Source organism: Hemicordylus capensis, chromosome 6, assembly GCF_027244095.1.
Source record: "Hemicordylus capensis ecotype Gifberg chromosome 6, rHemCap1.1.pri, whole genome shotgun sequence".
Lineage (NCBI taxonomy): Eukaryota > Metazoa > Chordata > Lepidosauria > Squamata > Cordylidae > Hemicordylus > Hemicordylus capensis.
In genome coordinates this window covers 36843164-36855225 of record NC_069662.1, presented here as the reverse complement: position 1 = coordinate 36855225, position 12062 = coordinate 36843164, and the positions used below count along the sequence as shown (strand labels likewise).

The 12062-nt window shown below is 45.2% G+C and overlaps 1 protein-coding gene across 1 annotated transcript in view; it reads left to right on the top strand.

The window, feature by feature from the left end:
• Positions 1-2595: 2595 nt before the first annotated feature.
• The window catches only part of PLXDC1 (plexin domain containing 1), a 92734-nt gene continuing 83267 nt past the window's right edge, over positions 2596-12062 (top strand). Inside the window, exon 1 of the mRNA XM_053266001.1 lies at positions 2596-2897. Coding sequence (XP_053121976.1) covers positions 2798-2897 — 100 coding nt within the window. The 5' untranslated portion in view covers positions 2596-2797. The remainder of the gene's footprint in view (positions 2898-12062) is intronic.

The window sequence follows — 12062 nt, the reverse complement described above, 5'->3', positions numbered from 1 at the left end:
CAAATGTCTGTTGCAGCACCCAAGTAACAGGTGATTCCATCACCTCTGTCAAGTGGGTAGTGCTGGAGACCAAGGGGAGCACATTGGCTGAAGAATCCAGGGGCAGATAAAGCCCAAAATGTGTCCTGAGGGGACATTCCAACTTACCTTCTTTCTTGACTAGGGCAGTTTTGGGGCATCTCAAAAGATCCCATTGTTTGTGTCTGCAGTGCTGCACTACAACACAATGTATGAATAGGATGATGCAAATGGAGTGGTTGAACATGCAAACATGGGAACTCTTTTCGGTTGGAAACACCTAGTAAACAAATAATGTTTTAATGGGTACATCTCTGAGTTCCTATCACCCACTCCAGATTTCTTTTGATAAGGAAGGAATGCAAAATTGTGAAGCTATATCTAATTTCCCTGCTGAGATAATGGGCTTTTAGCTCCTTTGAGGCATCTATGGAGAGGAGGTAAACCAAAGGAGGGTCAATTGTGTAGAGAGACTTTGAACAGAGAGTTAACTGTTGCGACTTAACTTTGGGAGTCTACTCAGGTATCCTGGCCTGGGGAAGGCACGAGGCAAGCTCCCTTTCAATTCAGCTCTTTTGCGGCTGCTAAATCTAGGGGTAACTGTCCCACTGCCTACTGAGTGACTATTCTGCAATATGCTAACAAACAGAGAGCTCACAATGCTGTGAGGCTCCTGAGCATGTCAAAAGTGAGACCCATATGCCTACAGTCTCAAACATAGGCAGAGAGGCTTCTGGGAGCAGGGGCGTATCTAGGGTGGGGCAGGCAGGGCACATGCCCCGGGCTCCACGTGAAGGGGGCACCATTTTGTAAAATTAAAAACATGGCTGCCGGAAACAAAATGGCCACTGTGCATGCTCAAATGGCCTCTGTGAGGCCCTAGGTCATGCCAGGCCTTGCAGAGGCCATCTGAGCATGCGCGGTGGCCATTTTGTTTTCAGTGGCTTTTTTTTAAAAAAAGGTTATTTTTAAAATTGACCACTGCACATGCTCAAATGGTACCTGTGAGGCCCTAGAGGCCAGCGGGGTGAGGGGGAACCTTTGCAACCCCCCCACAGACTTTAGGAAGCCCCCCAAAGGGGCTACAGGTTAAATAACTTTTTAAAAATTAATATAATATAAGACACTGTACACATATTCAGTTTGGCACTATGTACAGAGAATCAGGGCTTGTGAATACTGAGCTGACGCTTATGAGCTAGGATTGTATTCATTTGCTCTTTGCTTCTTGTGATAAGTGAGTTAAATGTGATGTCTTGCTAATATGGCTATTAATGGTGAGTTTGTCTTTGAATCAGTGTGAAATCCTTAATATTAAGGCCCACTGGGAGTTTCTTGCTCTCCTTCTCTCATTTTAACTGTCTTTCTGAAAGACTAGAATATATTCCAAGCAGTGACACAGTTTACTCTGCATATCCTTTAATTATTTTCAGAGTATCTGGGAAAAGTCAAATTCTCCATTGATTTTTAAAACTTATGTAAAAGTGATGCTACAATGCATAGTAGAGAATTAGACAGGCACTTCTAGTTTTCCAAGTACACCTCCACATAGTATTTGGGTATTTCATGAGCCCCAGCCTAGTGAAATTTGTAGTTTTCCAGCATTTTTTGATCTGGCTAAGTCCACTGCTAAATAGTTTTTGAAATATTAAAAGATTAACGAGCCTGACTTGTATTTTTGATCTGATATTATGGTAAAGTTATCTGAAAGATGGGTGTCAGATGCTTGGATAGGGGGCGCAATTTCAGTGCTTGCCCTAGGTGCTATTTTCCCTAGATACGCCTCTGTCTGGGAGCCGGCAGAAAAGCAGTGCTAGCAACAAAAGACAAGCTCTGAATAAATGTAGTCTAATTATGCTGAGTACCCTTCCTTATTATGCATTATCAGCATAGCCAGAAATAAAGAACAGCTCAAGGAAGTGAAAAAGTTTCACTTTGAGTCTCCCAGTCAATGCAAAGATCTTGTTGAAACACATAATCAAGTTGAAACCCGTAATCACTACTGATTTTAACATTACAAGAATGAACCTACAACAAGATGTTGCAGTATATTTCTGGTGAGCAAGAAATGGGACAAAGGTTCAAATACATTTTGTGTGTTTGTATTTAAGCATCACATGTGAAAATAGGCTTCAGGCTGGATCAAGTCACTTCGTGAAGGGTAAATCTGGAGAAGGAGAAAGGCGAAATGGTCAGGATCAGTACCTGAGCTTTAAAACATGAAAAATAAACTACATAAGGGACAAGATACTCTTAAAACCAACAGGGTGTTGTAAAACAGCAGTCTTGTGGCAGCTTAAAGAATAATACATTTTCATAGCATAATATAACACTTGTATTTACTGTAGTTTTTACGTTTCCTCAAGACTCTGTTAGCTTTGCTGCAACAGGCTAACACCCCACCCTTCTGGAAGTGCTGTTGTCACTGAAGTAGGCTGAATTCGCGGTCCACTTGTCCATGGCCCCAAGTGTCCACCAGAGGGCAGGCCTTTCTCTCTGTTTCTCCCCATCCCTCCCTCCTTGCTTGCCTCTCTCTCCCCCTTCCAAAGCCTGCTCAGCTGAGCTTTGACAGTTGCTTGCTGCAGCCCCCAAATGCTGAATGTTCTGCCAGTCAAATTCCGCCACAGACCAGGAACCTTGCGGGATCTGTTCATTCTTTGCCACCAGGCTGGAGGTGGCAACTGCTGAGAAGGGGATCAGGAAGCCGTGGGGTAAAACTGCAAGGAAGGCTCGGCAGAAAGTTAGTGCCAAGAAAAGGTAGTGCTGTGGAGGGGTAGGGATGCACCCTGAATTGCTGAGGTCTTCATGGAGAGCCCTTGTCTTGTTCTTCCTACTGCAGGAGGAGGCGGTGGGATTGGCTGGGAAGAGACAAGGAACAGGTACAGTTCACACCTTTGGTGGCATTACCCCTTGTGCAACATGAGTGTGCAGAGTGTGAACAGGAGAAGGAGAATGGCTGGTGGTGTCTGGCTGAAAGCATGCATGGGTGTGTATAGCTGTGGGTGGGAGTGGGCATCCTTTGGCAGCATGGAAGAGGATGCTGAAAGTGCAAACATGAGTGACTGTGATAGGGAACAAATGTGTGAAGGTGCATAGACAAGTGTGTGTGCCCTGAAGTTCAAACAGAGACCATGGGAAAGTGGTGGAGGTGTCTGAGACAGTGTCCATGCAAGTGTGCTAGAATTGATCAGCACACATTGGTGCAAACGTGTTGGGTGAGTGGGAAAATTATTCTTCGTGTGCACCAATGTGCACCAGTGTACAGAAATGTACTGAGTGTGTTTCTAGATGGGCAAAGGTGAGCGTATGATAGAAAGGTAGCACAGATTAGACTGCCTAGAGATACGTATAACAGGTGGTATATTAAATAGGATGAAGAAATAAATAAATACATTGTTGCATGTGAAAATTATCATTGTCTGTATTTGAACATCTCTTATCCACATACAAATGCATAGCTGCTCCCAACCCCTTTCGCTGCATGAGTGGCGATTTTGGGCGAGTGGGGGGGCGGAGCTGTGGCCTTGGCCCAAAAGACAGACATGTGGACCGCCATTTTCTTCCCCCAGCACGTGTTGCCAGGGAACCAATCAGAATTGAGGAGCGCCTGTATAAGCAGCCTGCTCCATCACTTTCCTGTCTGTTGCTCTGCGGGGAGGCACCCTCCTGCCCATCCCTTAACTCAGTGAGGGATATTCTGGTCACCTTTTGGGGCCAAGTAGGAATTTTTGGGTCGCAGCTGATTGGCTTTTTGCCTACTTCTCACTGATTTTGTTGAGGTGGTCACGGGGTTTATTTGGTTGCTTTGCAGATGAGTGAGGGTCGGGGTAGGTTAATTGCAATGGTGTTGGGCTGGGGGGCCGTTATGGTGAGTGGGAATAAGGAGGAAGGCTTGGTGATCTCGCAACTCTCGGGCTGGATCCGGTCCCACTTGGATGAACACCAGCGAATGCCAATCAGTGCCTCGCCATCTGAGTTGAGGTGGGCTGGCAGGCATCCCCTCATCGGGGGTAAACCCGTGGTTGAGAAGAGGTTCAGTCTGATACCGAGCCAAATCAAAGCCCGGTCCTTCACCTCTTGTGGGCATACCTGCTATGAGATTGACACACATAGAGTCAATTCCTATGTTTGTAGCTGGGGATGATGGGAGAATACCCGCACTTTAGTTCAATTCCTCATTGCAGGTTTTGTACGTATTCAATAAAGTGGCCCTAGTTTCTTCCAACTACACGTCTTGTCGTTATTTGGGTCTGGGTTCGCAAGTATGTGCATCAGATGGTGCCTGCAGCAGTGAGTGTGCAAAGCTGGGTAACTCCACTAGTGTCTTTGGGTGTGTGCACTTAGCCTTGGCTTCGCATGGCAATCCTGTCCATACATTGCTAATTGTAAACAAATGTAGCTATCTACTTGTGTCCATAGCCATGTGTGTCCATATGACACTGTGCACATTAAAGTGTCTTATGTCCTTGTAGCCATTCTGAACTGATTTTAAACTGGTCTAATAGACGTGTAGTTCATGACTTGCTGGATTCAACTAAGTTTGTAAAGAGCATTTCCCCCCGAGTTATGATGGATTTCAACGGGTACATGTGTGGAAGTATTCACATGCCCAGCATAACATGCTAAAATCGACTGCAGGAAGCCACTTGTGATGGCTTTGCCATGTTAATAGTCTTGTTTAACATGCCTATGGTACTGAGGGTTGATCCTAATACAGTATATATACTTTTTGCTGTAGAGCTGCTTTACGCTCATCAAATGTTGTTCCTACAGCCGATCTTCTCCCAAGACTGAGTTCAGGGGAAACCAGTTTTGTGTATTTGAGACAGTAGTTGGCTGTAAGCAAAGGCAGATTTGTGCCGTCGAGTCGGTGTCGACTCCTGGTGACCACAGAGCCATGTGGTTGTCTTTAGTAGAATACAGGAGGGGTTTACCATTGCCATCTCCCACGCAGCTTGAGATGATGCCTTTCAGCATCTTCCTATATCGCTGCTGCCCGATATAGGTGTTTCCCATAGTCTGGGAAACATACCAGCGGGGATTCGAACCAGCAACCTCTTGCTCCTTAGGCAAGCTACTTCCCTGCTGCGCCACTGAACTAATTGGCTGGCGGCATATGACATCACAAACCACCTCTTTAGCAGCATTTTTTCAGCTCTTTGAATATTAAGTCTGACTTAGATACTAGTTGCATTAACAGAATGCTGTTGCACTAGTGCAAGGTGGACCTGGCACAAGGATGTTGCACAAAGAAGGAACATCTATTCCAAACTAGTTGGACTAATGGAAGATGCTGACAGGTTGCACAGTAAGGCAACCTCGTATGTGTCCCAGAGAAGATCTTCCGCCAGCGGTTGCACACAACATTGCAGAGCACCACAACTTTGTGCAGCTCTGCAACTTCTGTTGGGAATTCTCTCTGGTAAGAGATACCCTTCTATTACAGCAGAGTACACAGAGGCACAACACAGGGAAGTCTGCCTAGGCATGCGTGTATGCTGAGAGTAAAAGAAACCTGGAGCCAGTTCATAGTTTCAAATCAATATAAAGAGTCTTTATTAGTGAACTCTATTCTAGATAGTAAAGTGGAGAGATAGGATCTCTAATCTAGCTAGCTAGCTGGATGCAGAGGGATGGTTTCTGCATCTCTGCACACATGATGCAGGGGGAGAGAGGAGCGTGTGTGTTGCAAGGGAGAAGAAAGGGAAAGAGGAAGAGGAAAATGGCAAGGCAGGCAGGCAGGCAGGAAGTCCCTGAGAGTAGCAATCTATATATCAAAGAGATAGTGTCAGAGCAGCAGAGAAGGGATGACCAATGTCTTGACCCCTCTAGCCCTCTGACTCACTAGTCTGTCCCCCTCTGTCACTGAGACATGAGACAGCACAGAGTCCTTCACTTCCAACAACTTGAAGGGTGCTCAATGTCTCTCATGCTAGCGCAACACTAGTTTTGCCAGCTTAAGTTTTTTTTCTTTTAAGGCACCAAACACATATTAAAACAGACTTGTGCACTGTGATTTAAAACATGTCTTTAGGGCTGACAACCGAACTGAATATTAGAAAGAGATGTAAGGCACATAACGCAATCTGTGTTTGACTCATTGATAAGTATATCTGTCGGATGTGCTGCAAAGGCTGTGGGAGGGAAATTGTGATGAGGCCTCTTTTTAAAGTGTGTCTGCATGCACCCTGAGCATGCCTGGGTGGCTTGTGTGTGAGAGTGTATATGGCAATGCATATACACCTCCCTGTGTGGCTGTGCTTCTCTCAAAGTGTCTGTGCACTTGTGCAGATGACTGTGAGTTTGGGCACATAGCCATGTGTTTTGTGTGTGAAAACGATAGTGTGCTGAAGAAAAAAGGGAATGGGATGGAGTGGAATCTTTGTTATAGTCATTAACCAGACAGCAATATAACACAATAAGTAATAACCTAGAGCAATCACAATTTTACTTGTACTTTCTTACAGAACACAGTTCAGAATATAACAATCTATAATACAACCGACACTCCTGATTTTACCAATTGCTTCCTTACACAACTTGTAATGTAACAAAATTTTGCCACCATGTCTGAAATATTAATATTACTGTCAGAAAGAAAAAAAGGAAGGCACCAACACAGACAGCAGACAACTTCTAAGGTGCACAAGGTATCACTTTAGTTCTGCCCAACATGTTTGGATTAATACAGGGGTTCTCAAACTTGGGTCGCCAGATGTTGTTGGACTACAACTCTTATCATCCCCAGCCATCATGGCTTTTGGCTGGGGATGATGGGAGTTGTAGTCCAACATCATCCAGAGACCCAAGCCTGAGGACTCCTGGATTGATCCATTTTCTGTTTGCAACAGAGCTTGTCCACTCTGAAGGTTTTTCCATTTTTGTTTTAAAACAATGATAAACCATCTTCATCCATGTGACGTTTTGCATAGACAATAGAAAATTGCATGACTAAATCCACTGTACAGTAATAGTGAGAAATTGCAGCCTGCACTTTTAATAAACCATTCATTTGAGTGGCTCAGCATAATCACAGAAGGTTGGAATAATCACAGAATTGGGTGGAAAAGGTGGTGGTTGCTCTGAGGAGTATTAACCAATTCTGTGTGTGTGTGTGCGCACGCGCGCATGCATGCATACATAAAAGCAAAAATGCAGAAGCATCCAAGCACTCTGACTTGTTGCATTTCAGGAGGAACAGTTTCTCTGTTTCTTCAGGTGTGAATGAAGGAAAATTATACTGAGTAACTAAGGGGGAGGTATGTACTAGTTTCCTCCTATGCATGGCAGTATGTTTGTATTGAGTTTTCAGATTGTTGTGCACATGATAAAGTGTGAATTCACTGTCACAAGAATATGGTGATGCCATGGGCTTAGATGGCTTTAAAAGGGGATTTGACGCATTTATGAATTGTGAGTCTATCAATGGCTATTGGTCAAACTAGCTATATGCTACCTCCAAGTTAAGAGGTAGTATGCTTCTAAATACCAGTTGCATGAATGACAGTGGGGAAAGACTAATCTCTTCACCTTCTGCTTGTAGGTTTCCCAGAATAATCTGGATGGCCACTGTGGGAAACAGGATGCTCGGTTAGATGGACCTTTGGTCTGATCTAGCAGATGTGTGTGTGTGTGTTTGTGTGTGTTTATCTATCTACTGATAAGAGGTCATGAAGTGCAAAGAGTAGGTAGTGGATCTGTGCAGAACCCAAATATAGAACAGAATGACCCATTGACAACAGCAGTCATTGCCCAACATGCAAATTATCGTCCTAAGCATGGAATAACATGTTGCACACACAATGGGGAAGGGTGATTCTCATGTATCCCCACTGCCTCTGCAGCTGACTGTGCCACCACAAAATATGTCCCTGAGGACCCCACAACCTCCAGAGACATATTTTAGGGGGTGCAATGAACCCTGAGTCTGACATGGAGGAGTCCCAGGATGAAGGGGTCATGAGCTGGATACCTGAGCTGGACACCAGGGTCTCTCAAGGGGTTGTGACCCCTGAGCCTGCCTCTGACCAAGAGGACTCACAGGATGAGGCAAGCTTCGAGGGGCCCTCACCCCCACCAATGGAAATGCCCGCACCTGTTGACTCCCTCAACACACCCTTGCCTGTGTCCTCTGAGTCGGAGGATGAACCCGAAGCAACCTAGTCCCCAGCAGCTGCCACCCAGCTACATCGCAGCCCGTGCTTAAGGGTGCATCCCCTCTGAGACATTCCATGCTCAGGTGAGGCTGCAGTGCTGGCTCTGTATTGAAGGCCTCAGTTTGCCCCCATCATTGGCTGAAGCAGCTGTGCTACCTTGCTCCCTGTTCCCGACCCTGTGCTTATTTTTGGACTTCAACTCTGCCTGCTCTGAATGGACTGATCTTTGGCTTCTGACCCTTTGCCTGTTTTGACACTGACTTGCCTGCCCTAATGGACTGATCCCTGGCTCCTGACCTCCTGCTTGTTTGACTCCGCCTTGCCTACTCCCACAGTGTGCTTCCTGCCGCACCTGACCTGCCCAGGTACAACAGAGAGGCATAGATGGTTGCAGCGGCAAGAGGAGATTGGCAAAGGTCACTCCTTCCCCATTGCACGCTTGAGCTATTCTCCTGAGGGCGCATTAGTCTGAATGTCCGCCACTAGCAAGAATTAATCCTGTTTTTCTAGTGGTGATGTGCTATTTTAACATCTGTTGTGGGAATGTAACCCAAAGGCCCCGTTCATTTCAAACTTAATATAATTGGGTTTGTTGAAAAATGCAAGTTCAGCCACTTCATCCTGGAGCCTCCTTGAAGTCTTGTGATTGAAGCATGGTGACTTTCAGCACATCAGCTGTGTGTGCTGGGAGATGGAGATGTACTTCCGCTGGGTTTTTAATGTTACCATTTTTAATCTCACATTTGTATCTGTTCTTTCTGCACCAAGACTACCTTTTTTGCCCTCTGCTGACAACAGAAGATTGGCTGGCATATTGCGCAACATTTCATCTACCTTGTAATGGAACATGCAGTTACGCAAGAGCGCTCTTGTGCACATGCAGGAACTTGCACAAACATGGTTCTGCAATTGGTGGCCCTTGTTTCCAATGGCTGTTGATTGTGTAATGCAAATTCCCATGTTAACGCAAGAGTGCTCATGCGCAAGAGTGCTCCTGCACAACAACTAGTACATTCCGTTCCGAGACAGACAGAACATTGAGCAGTAAGTCAGCCACTATTGTTCATACATGAGGGCATATAATATGGAGGATAAGCAAGTGAATGAATCTCCAGTGGTATGGCTAATGGGCCTACAAGTCAGAACCGAATTATATCAGCCATACCATCAGAGATGGTAGTATTGGCATCATGGTTTGCTGCACAGCCTGGCCCATGGGTTTGGGTCTCTGTTAGATGGTCTGTTGTTGCTGGCGTATGGCTCTTTCATACCCTCAGGCCCAGACATTTCACCAGTTAAAACAGACACACGCCTGTGAATGTGTAGAGGGCATGGCCAAGCAACCTGGGAAGCATGGTGTACAATTCTGCCTACAAGCATGCCACAGAAAGTGAAAAACAGAATACACCCAGATAACATTCTTCCAGATCACCAAAGCAGATGAGCCAAGCCCATACCCTTCAACATCTCACAAATGAAGACAGGGATACACTTGTAATAACCAATTCTTATATCAAGGGTTACCTGCTGCGAAAGGGGTCCCCCCACCCCACTATTACACATTGCTGGAGACTGGATTCCACCTGCTGTGTGCTGTGCCCTGCTTAACATCTTTGTGTTGCACATCAATTCACATGCAGGTGTCAGAGACACGATGCCTCCACCCACCCACCTGGAGAGTCAATTTCCAAAGACTCTGGGGTGGGAGCTGATTCTTGAAGAATGACAACTCTGGGAACTCAAATGAAAAAGAAACTGAACAAGGCATCCCAAAGGAGTAAGAAGAGGGACAAAAAATAGGGACAGTGATTTGCCAGGGACAGACTCCAGAAAACAGGAGTGTCCCTGGTAAAAAGGGACAGTGGGAGCCTATGTGTTTTATATTCGGAGGCTGACTGTAAGTAAAGACAGACCTGTGGGATAGACGTATCCTTATCCTCGATAGACTATAGATAAGTTGTTGTTGTTGTTGTTTATTTGATTTCTATACCGCCCTTCCAAAAATGGCTCAGGGCGGTTTACACAGAGAAATAATAAATAAATAAGATGGAACCCTGTCCACAAAGGGCTCACAATAAATAAATAAATAAATAAATAAATAAATAAGATAGACACCAGCAAGAGTCACTGAAGGTACTGTGCTGGTGGTGGATAGGGCCAGTTACTCTCCCCGTGCTAAATAAAGAGAATCACTACATTAAAAGGTGCCTCTTTGCCCAGTTAGCAGGGGTTATTTGATAAGTTGATAAGCTGATGATGAGAAGTTGAACCAGTTTGAACTGGGAGTTAATGGTGACAAGTGGTGTTCTGCCACTTTCTCTCCCAAGTCTGTCCAGTTGCAGGAAAAACCTGTACCCATCTGGTTGTGTCAATTTGTTTCTTTGGTTCGTTTCTTGGGTATTGTGGTTTTAAGAGTGACTTACTGAAATCTTTCAGCTGTGAGTCCTTGTCAGGGGAACTGAAACAAATGCAGTTGTATTGTAAGACTTGGTCCTCTTTTGGGTAGCTTGAATGTGTAGTTATCTGTAGCAGTCAGTGGGCTGGTTCAGATGATACCTCCTCAACCCGTGCAATTAAAAGGAGGATGCAATGTGTTCACATCACACCCATCATGATGTCTTTCAACATCTCAATACCTTCCCAGCACATCCTTTTATGGAGGATGAGGCTATTTATCTGAATGGCAGATCTATGCGCATTCTAAATACCACTTAAAACTAGTATTAGGAGTGTGTGTAGAGTGACTGTGTAAAGTCACTCTGTGTGAAGTCACTCTGTGCACCTCCCATGTGGTAAAGGCATGTACCAGGAGGGCAACTGGATATCTCAAAAGACAGTTTAAGCAGGTGCACAGTTGGTGCATCCTCCTTTAATTATGTGGTCTGGAGAATTCCAAACCAGCACCATATGCTTATTGTATTAGGTGGTGTTTATATGTCCATCACATAGTTGCACTGTGGGTGCAAAAGGTGTATCTGCTGCACAGACTTATTCGGGTTGATGGTGGGGCAAAAAGTCCAGAATTTCTCAAGGGCCTCCTTCCTATGGGTCCAGATAATGAAGATGCAGAGGTGCACTTAGGTAAGAGAGCCAGCGTGGTGTAGTGGTTAAAGTGCTGGACTCGGACCGGGGAGACCCGAGTTCAAATCCTCATTCATCCATGATACTAGCTGGGTGACTCTGGGCCAGTCACTTCTCTCTCAGCCTAACCTACTTCACAGGGTTGTTGTGAGGAGAAACTCAAGTATGTAGTACACCGCTCTGGGCTCCTTGGAGGAAGAGCGGGATATAAATGTAATAAATAAATAAATAATTTTGGAGCCTGCACCTAAAGGCTGGAGGCCCCCCTCCCCTGCAAATTAAGCATCATTATGCTCTAATGGGTGACCACACCACTCAGGACAGACTAAAGAAGATTTGGGGGGGCCCAGGGGCTATGGAGGCACTGGACTTGGGCCCCAAAGTCCAGGGGTAAGAGCGCCTCTGTGAAGATGTTTTCAATGTATGTCAAGCAGAAGAGAGCTGTTTGGGGAACAGCTTATAGAAACTTTGGAGTAACTCATCTAGAATCCCCTACTTGCATCTTTGCTCGGAAAGAGGCACACATGACGAATCATCCTTCTCACCCTAAATTTCACACGTTAAAGCTTGGCATTATTAGGAGTAAACAATTCTGCACCATGAGACAGTTCTTGAAGAAACAAACCTTGTTGGGTTCAGAATTGAGTTTGAAACATGGATGAGGTTTATTTCTTAGTCATGTTCTCCCTGATGCACCAACATATGGCAATCCCCATCATATGATCTTTCATAATCTTATGGCAGCTTCAGGAAAGGTTTGTCTCGTGTGTTTTTCTGTTGTTTCAGCCTGGACCAAGCTGAATCATT